General features: G+C 45.0%; 1 protein-coding gene across 1 annotated transcript in view; it reads left to right on the top strand.

Annotated features, from left to right (window-relative positions):
- RASAL2 (RAS protein activator like 2) overlaps nt 1-16,368 on the top strand; it is a gene marked incomplete at both ends in the record, with an annotated part of 149,142 nt that overhangs the window by 102,388 nt on the left and 30,386 nt on the right. Inside the window, 2 exons of the mRNA XM_079535689.1 lie at nt 5,097-5,203; nt 15,983-16,092. Coding sequence (XP_079391815.1) covers nt 5,097-5,203; nt 15,983-16,092 — 217 coding nt within the window. The remainder of the gene's footprint in view (nt 1-5,096; nt 5,204-15,982; nt 16,093-16,368) is intronic.

The raw sequence follows: 16,368 nt of genomic DNA, 5'->3' as shown, positions 1-16,368 counted from the left end.
TGCTTGGGCTGCACATATCTCCCGATGCTTGCTTGCTTTCTGCTTTTTATTGCTACCTGTAATTTTGTTGGCTCGTAGGCATTTTCACCATGGTAGAAGAAATGGTAAGTAAATACCAACTGCACCCGACGAGATCTCCTTCTCATTAGAGCTGTCATTTGAGCGCTCTGAAACAACCCTAAGGGGCCAATGAGATAAAAATAACCTCTTCTGTTTTGATGAAGTTGTGGATGCCGTGATGTTACGCTCCATTAATATGCTGCATGCGCTGCATGTGCGCATGCGTGGAGAGAGGTAGGTGTGTGAGGAGAGCCAACCACCAGGGCTGAACAAGCACCTGCGTTACTTCTGCCCTGTGTAGGTGCAGCTCACCATGAAAATGGCTAATAAAAATGTCACAGAGCAGAAAGGCTGCATCTCTGCTCGGCTTCTTGTTTGGCTGCACAGCGAGCTCAACTTCCAGCGTGCTGCCTTTGTAAAGCAAGAAACCAGCTCTGTGGTCCCTGTTGTCTGTGAGACGAATATTGAATCCCAGTGGTTTGTCTCTGTAGTGAACCACTCCGCTGGTGGTTGCCTACATGAGTAACATCTTCAAAAACATGCTCCAGCAGCCAGAGCCCCTAAGTGCTCCAACTCTTCCAAGCAGAGCTTGGAACCCCTTGTTTCTCAAAGTGCGTTTGTGAAAGAAATCATGAGTCACAACAAGTCAAGTGCTGCAGGGTTTTATTGTGTGTTTGCATTGTAGCTAGTCTGTATGACTAATTGGCCTTTTGACAGAGGAGAAAATAGTGCTGGAGATGGCCTTGAAATCTTTTAAGTGTGTTCTGGTCCATGGCTATGGCTGCAGTAGGGCAGCCTGGTAAGAGGCCTCTAGGCGTTATTGTATTTAAAAATGTAAAGGAAACTGTCTGTGTAGACAGGCTTTGAAAACAGCATGGCTATTTTCACCCTTAAGGTGAATAAAAAGAATAATCAATTACCAGTTTCTAACAGGTAGCTATGGAAAGGGGGTGAAAATATTGGGGTGGGTGCTTCTTTGGTCTGTGTCAGCTGGGGACGTTTGAATGCCATTGCACCTGAGAGGCAATCTTTGCCTATAGCTAAGTAATTGGTGGCATTGAACTGGTTTTGTATTTTTCAGATGCTTGTAATTAAGCTAGACTCGAGAGGCGGAATGAATTGATTCTTTTTTATGAATCACATTCTCTATTCCCTCCAGTCACAGACCAAAGCGCTGTCACATCAGGATGTGCACAGATGAAAAAAGGAAGCCCCAGTCCCTGGGATCCTGCTGTATCTGCCTTTTATTCCCCTAACCAGGAGCTCACACATCAGCAGTCTGCCCCTTTCCGGCAAAGGCAGCACAAAGATTTCAGAGAAAGATACCTGCAGAATGAACACAGGCACAGATTTTCTTGTTTGCTGGACAGTATCTTTATCTTGGGACTTGCTGCCGTGGCAGGGATGGGATGCTCTGATGTTTGCCATGACAGAGACCACAACCAGCCCCTTATGAGTAATGACAGATAGGAGTTGTGCTTGCCAACATGCTCACCCCTTCTTGGCATCCCTGGGTGGGTGCTTGAGGTTCCTGCCAGCCCTGGCGCGTGGCAGGGTCCTGCTGTGACCCATGGCACTGTCTTTGGGGTCAGCGGGACCCCTGCAGGCTTTGTTTCCATGACCTCATTTACAAGGTCACCGACCTCATTCTTCCCATTCTAACCCCTGAGGATGTTCTTTTGTTCCTGATTGTTTTCCTTGCCCTTCTCCAATCTGTTTCTAATTCAGAAAAATAGAGATGGAATAGCAAGCACCATCCCGCAAAGCAGAGAGGTTTATTTCAGCTTTCTTTCTGCCAACCTGAGAAAAAGCTCTTTACAGTAGAATACAGATTCCCAAAGCATTGTAGGTTTGGGTTTCAAGTGACCAGAGCACGGAGTGGTGGGAAATTCAGGTGGAGCCAAAGAGCCACGTCCTGGCTGGAGGTCAGGGAGGCAAAGCGCAGCTGAGCAAAGCAAGCTGGAGCGTGGCATGGGAAGAGCAGTGCAGTGCAAATGGGTGCAGAGAGCACTACCTGCCTGTGTCCCTGAGCACTGTCCTGCAGCCATCCTGGCCTAACTGACTCCTGGGACTAGTGCAGCACCAAGATATTTATTTGCATGAATGTTTATTTGCATAAATAATACTTCAGATCACCAATAAGCCAGGTGATAAATGAAAAGTGTCCCATAGGGATGTCTGCAATTCATTGGTTTGATGGAGTTTTCTATTTGAGGGTGAAAAGGGGAAAAGCTGTCTGCTTCTTTTTTCTTCCCCAGAGATTCAGAGTGGATGAGGAGAGTTTCAGACTGTTTATCCATAGAAACGGTGTGATTTAGCTGTGGTCCTGGTCCCTGAGAGCGAGCAATGCAGAGAGCAATTGTGATTTAATACTGAGCCTAGGAGAGGTGCATTGATTTTTACAGCAGGTGAGGATTATGCAAGAGCAGCCTCCAGCGCTGCCTGTGCAGTCAGGGAGGGAACCATCTCATTTTTTGCCTGCTAGTGACAGTATAGATTTGTATTTACTTTTTACACAGCTCAGCAAAAATACTGCTCTATGGGCATCACAGCAGATTGCCGTTGGTTGGTGATTTTGAGTTAACCTGTCTTGACAATTCTGCTGTATCTGGATCCTGTTTTGTCCCAGGGCCTGAGCACGTTGTCAATTTGCTCTTGCTTTTTGGAGGAGAAGGGAAGGTAGTTGCATTTTCAGGTTGTTACAGGCACCTTGTGAGCATCTCCCTTTCCCACTCTTAGAGCGGCAGAAACTCATTGTGTTGATGGAGCCTTGTTTCATTGGCTGAGAACCTGCATTGCTTCAGGATGTGCGTGGAGGGAGGAGGGAGGTGAGGAGAGCCAGCAGGTCCCTGCTGTCACTTCTCAGCTCCTTCTGCTTTGAACACTGACTTTTTGCTGAGCTCCCCCCACCCTGAGTGACCACCTCTTGTTGAAAACAGGGGAGCTCGGGCTCCGGCTTTCATTTATGACTCAGCAAAGCTAACAGGCTGTGTTAAATTACCATAGCAGCTTTGATGTGATTTCCTGTGGGTGAGGAGTGGAGCAAGCCAAGCCTATTACGTTTCTCATTACTAGTTGATCTAAAAGGAAAGGTGCTCGCCTTGCTCCCCAGCTCCAGCTGCATACATCACTCTTGTTTGCTTTCATTACATTTACAATGGGAGCAGCAGAAGCCATCATTAAATCCTACATAACGCAGCTCCCTTTGGGAGCACAGCACTTACAGGAGAAGGTGTGCTTAGGGAAAGGGGGGTGGCAAGGAGGAGCACATCTGGGATAAATCCAGCAGCCTTCCTTGGGCCCGGGCTGCTGCTGCTCGCCAGCATTGACTCCGCTCCAGACATTCTGTTCCCTACGGTGCCCAAGGGGAATCAGCCACCGTCCAGCACTGGGATGGGCAAAGCTCAGCACTGAGGGAGAAATCGCCCCGACACTGCTGTGTTGAGTGGGATGCAGCAGAGTTCTTGCCCCATCCCTGCAGCCAGCAGCTTGGCTCTGCTCTGCCCGTTCTCTGGGGGCAGCTGTGCCATGCTCAGCCTTGTGCTCAGCAGCTCAGTCCCTGCTGGTGGTTCTGAGCTGAGTGCCAGAGGTCTTGTTGGTTTAGAGAGAAATATCTCAGGGTGAGCCACTGCTACTGCAGGGTCCGGCTGTCCTCTCCTCTTAGAATGCTCCATTTTGTTGGTCTCCGAGCATCCAAGGGAGACGCGTGTCATAATGCTGCTAACAGTCGGCTGTTCGGAAGCATCACGAGCAGTTGTGTCGCCGAAGGAGGCTTCTCTCTTTTTTTCTTCACTGATTTTGCCACTCAGCTCCCGTGGCACCGGCTGGCTGCCCGTCTCCGCACAGCTTCCTTGCTGCTCTCAATCGGGAGACGCAGGGAAATTTTCTGTAACGGAGGGAAGCCGGCAGTTGGGCGTCTGTTAATAGCCTGAAAGTAACTAATGAGGATGTGCAGTCGGAGCGATTGATTGAATAGCTGCAGTCCTTGTGCTCCCTTTTCACTCGCTCTCTCCCTGCTTGCCGTGGCAGGGAGGGGGAGCGGAGCCCCGGCGTTCTGCTGGGTGGAAGTAGCACGGATCCCCAGGGCCGGGCAGCCAGAAATGGAAGTTTAAACCGTATCTCTCTCCTGGAAGGAAAACAGCAGGAGAAAGACCGCCGCTGTCTGGAGTCACGCTTTATTCCTCTTCGCTAAGACTCGGCATTTAACAATGGACTTTCTGCTAGGAAGTAATTTTCTCCCTCCCCTCGCTAGGATGGTTTGTGGAGCTATGTTCCTTTAAGTCTGGTGATCGAGCCGGAGATGGGCAGCACTTGTGACAAAGGTATCTGTGTGTGTCTGTGTGCATCTCGCTATATAGAACCCACAGACGTGTGGTGCGTGTGCCTTTGTGTGTGACATTTTGTCAGTAGTGTGTATACTTTGTGAGTCAATAACAAGCCAACAAGCGTATTTTTTTTTTTAATGAATATTTGTACTCATCAGACCAGCCTGCATGGATTTAGGATGCTGAAGTCGTATCTTAGTAAGGTCATATTGCCAGAATGAGAAGTTGACCTATTTCTTTATATCTGCAGAGATATATGCTGTATTGCCCGGGCAGCTATGCGTCTTCTGGTGGTTGTGTGGCCCTGGCAAGTTGTGTGATCACAGGAGACCAAACTTTGACCTTTGTCAAAGCTGTGACTAACACTGAATTTTCTGGTGTCTCGATTTCAGTTATCAGTTAATGACTGCATCGCTTATATAAAAAAGAGGAATTTTGTCTTTTCTGGTTAGCATCTCAGAAACAGTGATATATGTGTGGGTATTGATCTTCACCAGTGTTTATATTGCCTCTTGCCTCCAATCAAGTCAGATTCACAACCTTGAATCTGTCAGTGGAAATGCCATTGTAATTTAGGGGGTAAATAAGACATAAAAACCAGGTGAGTGTAATTCAGCAGCCCAGTGTGCACTTGAAACTTTGCTGAGGCACAAAACCTGACTGATCCCCACCCCCTGCACCCATTCACCACCTTTTTCTGTTCTTCCTTAGAGGTCCCAGCAGAGAGATCTCCTCGCAGACGGAGCATCTCCGGGACCAGCACATCTGAGAAAACCAACTCCATGGATGCTGCAAATACCTCTCCTTTCAAAGTATCGGTAAGTGTGCCCTTCCTGCAAAGGGGGAATTGTGCTCACGAATGGAAGGAGATTCAAATATCAACAGTGTAGAACTAGGATCTGAAAAATGAGTAATTAGTTGTTATTTTCAGTAGAGCAAGAAGTGTTGGCGAATCTTGTGAAGTACTGTGCACTGTCAGTGAGATTTCTGGTAGACCTATAGCTTCTTTTTGTTGCATTGATCGAACGTTGGAAATACAGAACACCAATCTCAGCGTGGGCAGCAGGCTATGTAAATACCTGTGTAGCTACTGCCAGGAATTGTGCTGCATATTTGACTAGGCAAAAAGTTCCTTTGGGTAGGTAATAGTGTGTTGTTTTACCCTCAAATCAATGAGCTACGTAGAAAACCAAAGCGGCTTTATAGTTGACTTGGGAGCAGGTGAAATCTCTGCAGGTGTCTTAATTGCTCTTTATCTCTTCAGCTTTTGTTACAAGTTCAGTTGGCTGAGAGTCTGCATGAAACGTTTTCAGCTGGTGTGGATGTTCTTGCCAGTGTCAGCCTGTGGTCAGTTTAGCCAACAGCACAAAAGCTTTTTTATTATCAGAACAAGGGCAAATGCCTCAAGTTAAAATGAGAGGCTCAGTAAGCTTTAACAATAGGTTCTCATGATTTAAACATCTAACTTGAATATTATCTACATTTTTATTCTTTCTTTTTCTTCTTTTGGCAAGAAATCTGTCTCTTTTAAAACCTGTGGCAATAAGTTACCTAGAGAACTTTATTTTTTCTTATATGCTCTATAGACATGGGTACCATTTCTGTGCCTCAGTGTATGCATTCTTGTCTTGTTTTAGATAACACTCGTCCACATTAAGCTCGTTTCTTAGCCTGCCTTATATATAAATGTTGAGTTTTGATTAACTTGTATGTTGTATCATCTTTAAAAATGAAAATGGGAATTAAAAAATCAGCTATGAATTTGATGAGGGCTGTTTAAATTATGAAAAGGGTTAAATCTGATCTGAGCGTATAGAATATATGTCAGGATTTATTGGAATTAAGAAAGGTTATAGAGCAAAGGGCTGTTTCACAGCTCTTCCTGACTTCTGTGAACGGGTGGTGAATGTGCTGGATATCCACGTTGGTTCGTTTTTAGAGCCATTGAATAATATTGATTGGAAAGGACTTCTGGAACCCTCAGATCCAACCCCCTCCCCACAGCTAGGCTAACTGACATCAGGTTGCTGAGGATGTTTTCCAGGCAGGTTTGGAAAGCCACCAAGGATGTAGGTTGGATGCCTTGCTGGGCAGCCTGCTCCAACGTCTGGTTTCTTATTGTGAGGGATATTTCTTTTGTAGAGGCTTTCTTGTTGGATTGTAATTGGAATTTCCAATATCCATTGAAAGACTAAGCATCACATTTTAATCTAGCAAGAAAAATAACTGAATTAACAGATGAAACAGAACATATTGCTTAGCCTAGAGGAGAGAAGATCAGGGAGGGATAGGAAGGAATCTTCACAATGTGTACAGGTTCCTGATGGCAGGGGGTAAAGGAAATGGACCCAGGCTCTTCAGAGAACGGGTTAAGAGTACAATGTGAAATACAAGGAGTTCCACTTAATTGTAAGAAAAATCTTTTTTTTACTGTGAGGGTGATCAGACACTGTAACAGGTTGTCCAGTGAGGTTCTGAAGTCTCGTTCCTTGAAGGTGTATTCAGAACCTAACTGAACACACAGTGCTTTTGCTCGAGTTGAGCTCTGATGTGGGGGGTTGGACTAGACAGACTGCAGAGGTGCCTTCCCACTTCAGCTGTTCTGACATGCTAAGAACTATCCATCTCTTCAGTGATCTGTTCTCTGGGTAGTGCTTCTCGAGGCAGAAAGGGCCTTGGTGTAGTTACATGTGAAGCTATCACAAGAACAGTCTGTTATGTCAGGTTCTGAGAAATTTATTCTGAACCCATGGTCCATACAGTCCAGGAGGACTTCTGAACTTGGCTGTTCCCTTCCTTGTTTATAAGAAATTCTGTCTTTGTCTTCATGTATAAATCATTGCCTTGGCCTGTAGGTGTACCCATGTGCTATTGGTTGGACTCTTCACCTAACTGCAAGCTGTGTTACAGGAGTTGCTATCCTGTGTTACAGGTTGCTATCTATATTGTTGCTCTCTCACTTTTTTTCTTTGTTCCCATTTTTTGCTTATTTTTTTAATATTAATCCTATGTTTAAGTAATGTTTTTTAGTTCCCGCTTCCTTTCAAAATAAGAACTTTGTGGAATGTTCCTCATTTCCCCATCAGTTTATTGTGCTATCTAGGACTCTGGCAAAGGGGTGAGGTAGTGGCACATGGCTGCATTTCTTGGGCATGAACCAGGAGACATCTAGAAGCTATTTGTGCCACGTGTAGCTGCTGTGTCTGTCTGGCCACCTGTATACCCAGAAGCATAATGCACCCTCCTGTCTTTCTCACAGGGACAGAGCTTCTGACTTTGTAGGTTTTGTTCTGAATAGTCCATTTACGTGTTGTTACTCCTTGGCAGGTTGTGGTGCAGGTGGGGGCTGAGATCACCCACTTTTAAAACACACCAACTCCGGATCTGCTTAAAAGAGCAAGCTGCAATTAGAAGTCAGGTTGCTTAAGAATACAGATGAGCTCAAATCAGAACTACAGACGTAATATACCCATTAACCCTGTGGAGTGGTGCCGATCTGTTGAGTGGATGACAGGACAGGGGAGGAGGACTCGTGTTTCTTTGGTTGCTGCCTTCTGAACTCCCCAGCTCTCAGAAGCAGGGAGGGCATTTGAACGCCTTGTGGAAGTCTCAGATCAGTGGTCTGGGAAGAGCTTCAAGTGAAGGATGGAAGTGGGACCTGTAATGGCTTTAAAGGGGTTTGTGCAAGGTGTCATCTGTGTTTGGCAGGGGTTTGTCATATGCGGAAAGGAAATGAATAACACCAGAAGCTGCGGTTTTGTTTGTCCGATTGCTGACACCTGGTCCATGGGTTGGAGGGCTGCAAGCAGCTGCAGGGAAGTGCTTTTCGATTCTGTCTGTGGACCTGACTCTGTGCCATACCTCTTCTTCTCCCTGCTTCAACTTCCTCATGGAAAGTAGCTTAAGGCAGGGGACAGCTTAACCTTCATCCATACTGATGAAGAATTATGCTGAGACTTCCATAATAAGTTGCTTTTACAGCTTTTTAAGTTTGCATATCAGTAAAGCTATTTAAAAACTGTCTTCTCAGTCGGGCAGTGGCTTCCAGCGTGCTCTGTGCCATTTTTTCTCTTCAAACACCAGGCTGCGATACTCCCTCAGAACGAGGCATCTGTTTTTTTAATACTGCTAATTGGCATTTGTTTGGCATCTGGAATTTGGATTCATAACAGCATAATGGCCTTTAAGCGAACGTTTCCTTGACGAGACATTTTTTGTAATGTCTTCAGTGGCAGTGGTCAATGAAGGATTTATTTCAAGGAGCTGACGTGTAAAGCTCAGGAAATTTGCCTTCCAACCTCATGCACTGGAGGAAAAGAGAGATATTTACACTTGGTATCCTCACTTCAGGACCAACCACTCGTGGATCAACATAAGAATGGGCTTCTTCTGGTTCCATTCCACTTAGGGATGCACGGTGGGCCCTGCTGATAGGATGCAAGACATGCAGAGATGGGAGCTCCCATTGCTTGTCCTTTTTCTTTCTTCCCTACTTCCCCAAACATCATCCCCTGCAGTGACATCAGTCTCTATCTGGGCTCACTTGTGCTGAGTGCCACATGACAGTTTCCACTGTGTCTGTGCGGTGTACTGGTAGAGGAGGGAATGCCATGAAAGGCAGGAAAATGGAGAGGGGAAATGTGTACACGTGCTCTCTCACGTTCAGACAGCTGTGTGCTGTTTATAGAGTTTCATATATAGGAAAACTCATATTTTTAATAATGGATATTACTAGATTGAGCAAATAGGAAGACAGACGGATCTGGCTCAAAGTAGGCACCGTGACGCATAGGTGGGCGAGAAACCAGCTTTTCCCTTCCCACGCACGCTATGTCCTGGCAGTGTCTCAGTCTCAGAGCATCCCGTTCCCTACTGCTGCGCTGCCGGGCTGTGTTCTCACATTGCTCTGCCACTGTGCTGGAGCTAGGGATGGTTTCAGACCTCCTGGCATGGCAGGGTGGAGGGCTGTCAGTGAACCACTCTTCAGGCTCTTGGCACACTCTCCAGTTTGGCTCTTTTGGATAGGGTTGTTAGTGAATTGTTACTGCAAATGATATTTATGGTTATTAGTAAAAAAAAAGAAAGAGACAAAAAACCACCATCTTTGAAGTAAATAGAATGATTTTTATAGGAATCCTACGTCAGTATGATGGGAAGACTGATCCTTACTGCTTGCCTTCCTTGGTTTGCTTTCGGTCGAGAATATAATTGGATCTATAGGAATACAGCCTCTTTGCTCTTTAAGAGTACTGCTAAATGGAACAGAAGACAATGCAGCCAGCCTAAGTGAAGGTCAAAGCCTGATGAGATCTCGCGGCTGCCCAGCCTCATCTTTTATGCAGTCAGCAAGATTGTTGCTTCTCCCAAGCGCTGCTCCGCTGCCGTCATGCTGCCAGGTTAAGACGAGCGATCTTCCCCGGCCATGTGACTTGATGGCCTACAAGTGCATATTTTTAATTCTGCGACAGCTCCAATGCAGAGATGGGGCTGTTGATTTACATTAATGTGAGGCATTGCCGCATCCTTCATGAAAAAGCCGCTCAGAGCTGTCCTCCCTGTTGTAAGATTAACATTTCTCCTTCCTCCGCTCGCTCTGTCTTTCCTCACAATAACACGTTTGTTTTAAGCTGCTTTAATCTTCTGCCTGATATGATGCTTCAGGTTTGTTGGCCGTTATTCCACAGGTCTGTGTCTTCAGGGGAAAAAATGGAAGTTTGGCTTTCTTGCCAGGTTCTCATCTGTGCCTTTATTCTGGGATAAAGGCCTTTCAGAGGCTCTGCAACCTTCACAACAGGTTTCTGCCCGAGTGGATTTGTTCATATCATCAGATTGTTCAGGGCTGAGTCTTAACAGTGGCAGATCCAGTCTGGGGCACTGTCTGGTGGACCTCAGCACAGGAACATTGGCTGTAAACTGAACTTCATCCAATTCCCCTGCAATTAGTGTAGGGGCACTTTGAAAGTGGTACCTTTCACACCTGCTAACATCCCAGTCTGTCCTTGGTTTAACTCTGCTTGAATGTGTACCAACTCATTCGTTCTATTCTTTACCTCTAAATCACGGCTTAGCCAAGTTACACACACTTTAACGAATGCATTCTCTACAAATCAGTCTTTCTGGCCCTTTTATCGCTTTTCTTGCTGTTTTTCCATTTTAAATTCCCTCCAGTTGACTCGCGTAGTTCTTCAGCTGAAGTTCACAGGGATGTGTGTTATCAGCTTCTAATTGCTCACAACCCTTTGTGTTATTTCTGTGTCCTTGCTGGCCCTTGCTTCACCTCCTAATTTAATACAGCTCAGCATAATTAATGCGCTGTTTAACTTTTCTTCCAGATCATTAACAAAGATGTTAAACAGAAGCAATGTGCTGCTATCCCCACCACATCCCATCGGAGTGTTCCTTCCACCTTGATACCTTATCATTTGTCATAATTACTCTTTGTAGATATTCCTGCAGCCAGCTCTCAGGTTTGTGTTACTAGCTTTGACCAAGCTCACTTCCATTAATTTTCCTAATTGCTACGGCTGCTGTGTTATCTGAAGGTTTTCTGGATTGCTGGGCTGCTTACAGGCGGGATGCCAAGCGGGAAGAGCCCAGCTCACAGGAATTATTGCCTCCTTCCTGCATAAGGACTACAAAATGCTGCAGCCCCTTGCTTCCTGCTGGGGCAGGCTGGGGTATTCCTTCCTTCCCTGGATATTGGTTTCTAGGGGTGATCTTCTCTCGTGCTGGTGTTGTGTGTCTGAAGGCTGCGCCATGTGGGATGCCTGCCTGGATTGCAGGCTGCGGCAGCTCTGCCCAACTATGTGGCAGCTCTTGTTTCTTCATGAATTTTTCAGCGTGATCCCCAGCGCTTGGAAATGTGATTCCTTCAGTACTTTTGACTGCATATCATGCAGACCACATGGAATCTTCTGATGCACATCATTAAAAGATACGTTATCGAGGTATCCCTGTTGATGTGCTGTTTCCATTTCTTTGCTTTTCTCATGACTGTCTCATCCTGTTCTGCATCCCTACTGTGGCAGGAGGCAGTTTTTCATTGGAGAGCTGGAAGTGTTATCTGGCCAAATCTGCAGTGCTGTCCCATCAGGGGAAAAATATCTTCCTGATCCTTGCTGTTGATCAGCTTGTGTCCTGGAGCATGATAATTGCTCACTCCTGTTATTTTTAAACCTGACTAATGCAGCTACATATGTTGTTCTTCCTTATATAAACACGTAATCCTTTTTTAATCTTGCTCAAAAATTTGTCTCTATAATATCTTGTGGAAGAGAATTCTGCCAGCTGATTTATGGATAGCATTAGGAGAGGTCTCCTGACAGGCACCAACATTTGCTGCCTCTCATATGGAGATGCCCCTCGGTTTTGTTATGTAACGGACTGCTCAAGGGACTTACTTAATTTCCATTCTATTTGTTTTAGACATCTCTAATCCCTTCTTGCTTTTATTTCGAAAATAAATAATCGGTCTTTAAAATGTATCTTTGGTAAATCCTCCTCTTGTCTGCCTGCAATCAGTTTTCACTTCTGGAGTTCAGTTTTGTTCCGGTTTTGCTGCGGAGATGAGAAGATCAGAGAAGAACGGTGCATTAGTGTGAAAGCAGTGGCAGATTTACATAATACCACTTTATTCTTATTGTGCTTTGTTTATCCTTCATACATCCCCACACAATTTTCATCGTCCTCTGCAGGAAGCACCTCTTCAGAGTGTGCTTTCAGCTGGTGGATGGATTTTGGAGTGTCCCAAGCCACCACCTTCCCTTTATATTACCACACAGGTGGACATGCAGTGGGTTCCATCTGCTTTCCTATCTCAGGAGTAGCCCAGAGCTTTTTCAGAGGTGCTGATAAATGGGTTCATAAGCAAGCTTGTACCTCTTTGTTACACGTTTCTTTGTTCTGCAGGAGGTAGGAAGTAAGCTTCATCAGCATCACATTTGCTCCTAATCCTTGGAGCACCCTGCTAGCTGTGTGTGCCCATTTTATGATCTGGCACTCTTCCCCCACCTGTCAGAGCCTTGCAGCATCCCTGGCACCTGAGAGAATTTTCACTTGGCTCTATTTTTTTTTTCTTGCTTGCTGCTTGTGAGCAACTTTAAGAAATGAGATGCTTCATAACGAGCAGCAGTTGGGAGGCAGTTCTGCTGCCGTCCGGAGCCATCAGAGTGTTATCTTTGTAACTCATCCAAACCTTCCCCTCCGAGAGGACAAGTCTTGCTGCTCTGGAAATGAAGTTGCCCACCTGCTGTTATTAATAATGCATTAGTGCTCCTCATCGGGAATCATAAGTGTTCAAGACACATTGCAAGCTTCCAAAAGACAATGTGTTTGCCTCCAGAACTGCTCAGTGTAGGTAGCGGTGCTCGCAGCACGGTGTGTAGGGCATTCCTTAGCATCACCCATTTCACTCTGGCTCCCGTGCTTTTGAAAGTTCTGCTAATATAACGTTGCATTTTATCGATTGATAATTCCTATTATAGTTATCTTTATTTTCTGTTGGTTCCTGGGTGAATTAACCTTTGACTTCTGTAACGATGAAGAGATCCATTATTTATTATGCGTGGTCTGCTCTCTCTGAATTGGAGAACCAGTGCTTTTCTTCGGTGTCCCTTTTCCATCCCTCTTCCCCCAAACCCACAGCTTTGGGAGGGATTTGTTCTGAGCTTTGTCCTGTTAGATGACAACCATCACATCTCTTTCTTCAGGCATCTTTGCGTTGAGGTATAAGAACCAAGCAGCACTATTTGGTGTTGAAATAAGCATTTAAGACAAATATCTAGTCAGTAGGATAGGAAGGTAAGGTGTTACTGCATTGTGTTTTAACAGTATGAGCTGTATGAATGTTGGCAGAAAGAAAAGAAAAATAAACTTAAGTTAGACTGTGCTTGTTACGGATTTGTTTTTCATCTCTGCATACCTTTCATAGCTGTAGTCAGCATTTAAAAGGATTTCCTTTGGCAAATGGAAGCCGAAAAGCTCTGCTCAGATCTGGCATGTGAATTACTCACGCTGCTCCCAGGTTGACCATCTGTAAGCACTGCCAGCAAGGTGCAGAGAACAGGTATTCCAAGTGATGAAGCTCTCCACTAGGAGAGTCCACTCTTTGTTTGATGAGTTTTTATTATTAAGTATGTTCTTACCCTTTTTTTTTTTTTTTTTTTTTTTTTTTTTTTTTTTTTTTTTTTTTTTAGTGCTCTGGATAGCCTTATTCAACCAGAGATAAGGAATAATCTGCTAAGGAATAGATGATGTTCAATTAAGCCCAGAACATGTTTCACTAATGTAAAAGCAATGCCAATTTAAAGTTGTGCGTGCACACAGAAATGAATCTTCACGGTCCCTCTCCGGGCGGGATTTGGAGTGATTCAATACCGATACTTTTTCACCCCCGCTGAATGGGGTCAGCTTTGTCTTATTTGTCCTTAAGGGGAGAAAACCATTTTATTTCGTGTTTGCAATCCGAGTAGCCTAAGAGGTACTGGAACGAAGCCAGAGTCCACCAGATCTGAATCCCTGTAGCTGGATTTGTTACCTTTTGTGCTGAGAGGTCAGAATATATGAAAGTGCCTTTGAAAGTGCTTTACATCTTCTACTTGAATTCCAGCAATGGCCCCAAGAGAAGCACAAGAGCATCTATTGATTACAGGGTTTTTTCAAAGGCACTTTTCAATTCCAGGACCAAGAAAAGTGCAGGAACATGGGTAGGGTTTGAGTAGCATACTTAGCCAATAACACTTTCTCTTTTCTGACGGTGCCTTCTCTCCCAGCAGGCTAGGTTGGTTTTTGTTGTGGGAATTTTTATTTTAGGGTTTTTTTGAGTGGTTTGGTCTCGTTTTTTTTCTTGTAGGGGTATCTTGGTATCTTTTCTTTTACACTTTATTTTCTGTTTCAGTAGAAATAACAGCTTTCATCCCTCAGGAGCCTGCTGGCTGGCAAGCCTCAGCAACTGAAGGGCAGCCTTAGATGTAGCAGTATGTCTAGATGCAAAAAACACATTCTTCCTTCCCTTGTCCCATGTGGCATCATCCCATAGGCTACATGGCATCCATATTCCTCTGAGCTGCCTGTGGGCTGTGGTGTGAGGGAGCAGGTTGTTCCCTACACAATATTTAGGAGAGGACGATCTGTGTGTGCTTGGTATCCAGCCAGCTTTAGGTATGGATAAGATTTTAGTAATATATCGCCCTCCAAATCCGATGAAGCAGTGTTAAGGAGTGCAAGGAGACAGCGAACTCGTGCAACTTGTACATCACCCTCTATGGAGGGCACAGCTGTATGGTTTGGGGAAGGATTTGGTTATAGGTGTGGAAGAAGGGAAAACTGTAAAAGGACCACGTGTAACAGAATGAGGAAAGGCAGTGGGGGTTGAGGAAGGATGCGCGTGTTTAAAACAAAAAGGATTTATGTACGTATTTATTTATTTATTTACTGAAAGAAGTACTGAAAGCTTGGGGAGATCATGGCAAAAACAATTGGGAAATTGATTTGGAGCTGCTTGTAGATGAACCTGGACAAATGCTGGCTTTGCCATTTGGAACAACTTCGTCCTCCAGCAGCTCTGATGAGAACAGGGTGTGAGCCCTCTCCTTTGTATACCATCAATAAACCTCGTTTTCTTCCTGAAGAGGTGAAAGCGATACAAGATTTTTCAGACTAAAAGATTGCAGATAATGTTTTCTTGTGTTGTGTTGGCCTAATTTGTACTAGTCTGTAAAATGAACAAGTTGGATGCTTCCATCTGGTCGAGTCACCTGCAGCCAATAAAACACTCTTGCTTTGTCGGTGTTTTCTGAGTAGGGAGGAACAGAAGACCTTGTCTGTCTCCAGTTTGCTGAGCTCTGTATTACAGCAGGCAGCTGTGGGCAACATCTGTCACCCGCCCCAAATGCAGCTGAAGGGTTTGCCTTACAAATTGTGTTCGAAAGTGGCTGTACTCGATTTCTAGCTCAGAGAAACATCGAGGATGGGATGAAGGGCTAGCCCCAGCTGGCTGTTGCTGTCCCTAGACCTTTACAAGGCTGGAGATCTGCTAGGTCAATCCACCCAAAGAAAATTCATTTTGAGCAAATTCTGTCAACTGGCCTTATAGGGTTCTTAACAAACATGGTTTCACTTGCATGCATTTGGTATATCTCCTGACAGCAGCACTCTGTGCAGCTGTTCTGTGAAGGAGCAGGATGGATTCAGCCAGAAAAATGCTGCTTAATCCTATGGACTTTAATATTTGCTTTGATCGTGCCAAAGAATGTATATACATGCATGCTTGCAGCCCCTGGAAATATTTTGATAGGATATGTCTTTGCATGTTGCATAAAGTAATTCAGGGAGATACGGGAGCCTTTTGATCTTTTGTATAGTAGTTGTAATTCACTGAAACGCACCTGCAGCATGAGAAGTGTTAATTATTGCAATTTGAAGCTGTCACATACTGGAACTGTCATTAACAACGTAGTCCTGCCTTTCTTCCTGCCCGGAGGAATCCCAATACAGCATGTTCCCCACAATCAGCAGGAATCGCTGCTGAGTTCGGACTCGGTGACGGTGCACTGATTGATTTATGACTGGCATCTCACTTGTATGACTTCTCATTTCAGGGCTTCTTCAGTAAACGTCTGAAAGGGTCCATCAAGAGGACAAAGAGTCAGTCAAAGCTGGACAGGAACACAAGTTTCCGCCTTCCATCACTCCGCAATGCTGATGACAGGTAAGGGTCAGTGCATCTCCCAAAGCAACCCTGCCTTATCCAGAGGCACTTGGTGAAATCTACGTGCAGCATGCATTTCAACTTGTAAAGGGAGAGAAAGGAAGGGTTGCGGTTTTTTTGTTAAGCTGGCAGATGGATGGTTTTGGAGCTGAATGGTATGTTAGAGGTTGTTTTTCTAATTTACTATATATTGTATCTATGGTCCTATGATGCATTATCGACGTAAGGCTGAAATCTTTTACTGCAGTTAACAGCTGACAAAAAAGAAGTTCAGTT

The sequence above is a fragment of the Tetrao urogallus genome (assembly GCF_951394365.1).
Source record: "Tetrao urogallus genome assembly, chromosome: 5".
Classification (NCBI taxonomy): domain Eukaryota; kingdom Metazoa; phylum Chordata; class Aves; order Galliformes; family Phasianidae; genus Tetrao; species Tetrao urogallus.
Note: the sequence above shows the minus strand (reverse complement) of the source record. Positions and strands in the feature narration are given on the sequence as shown.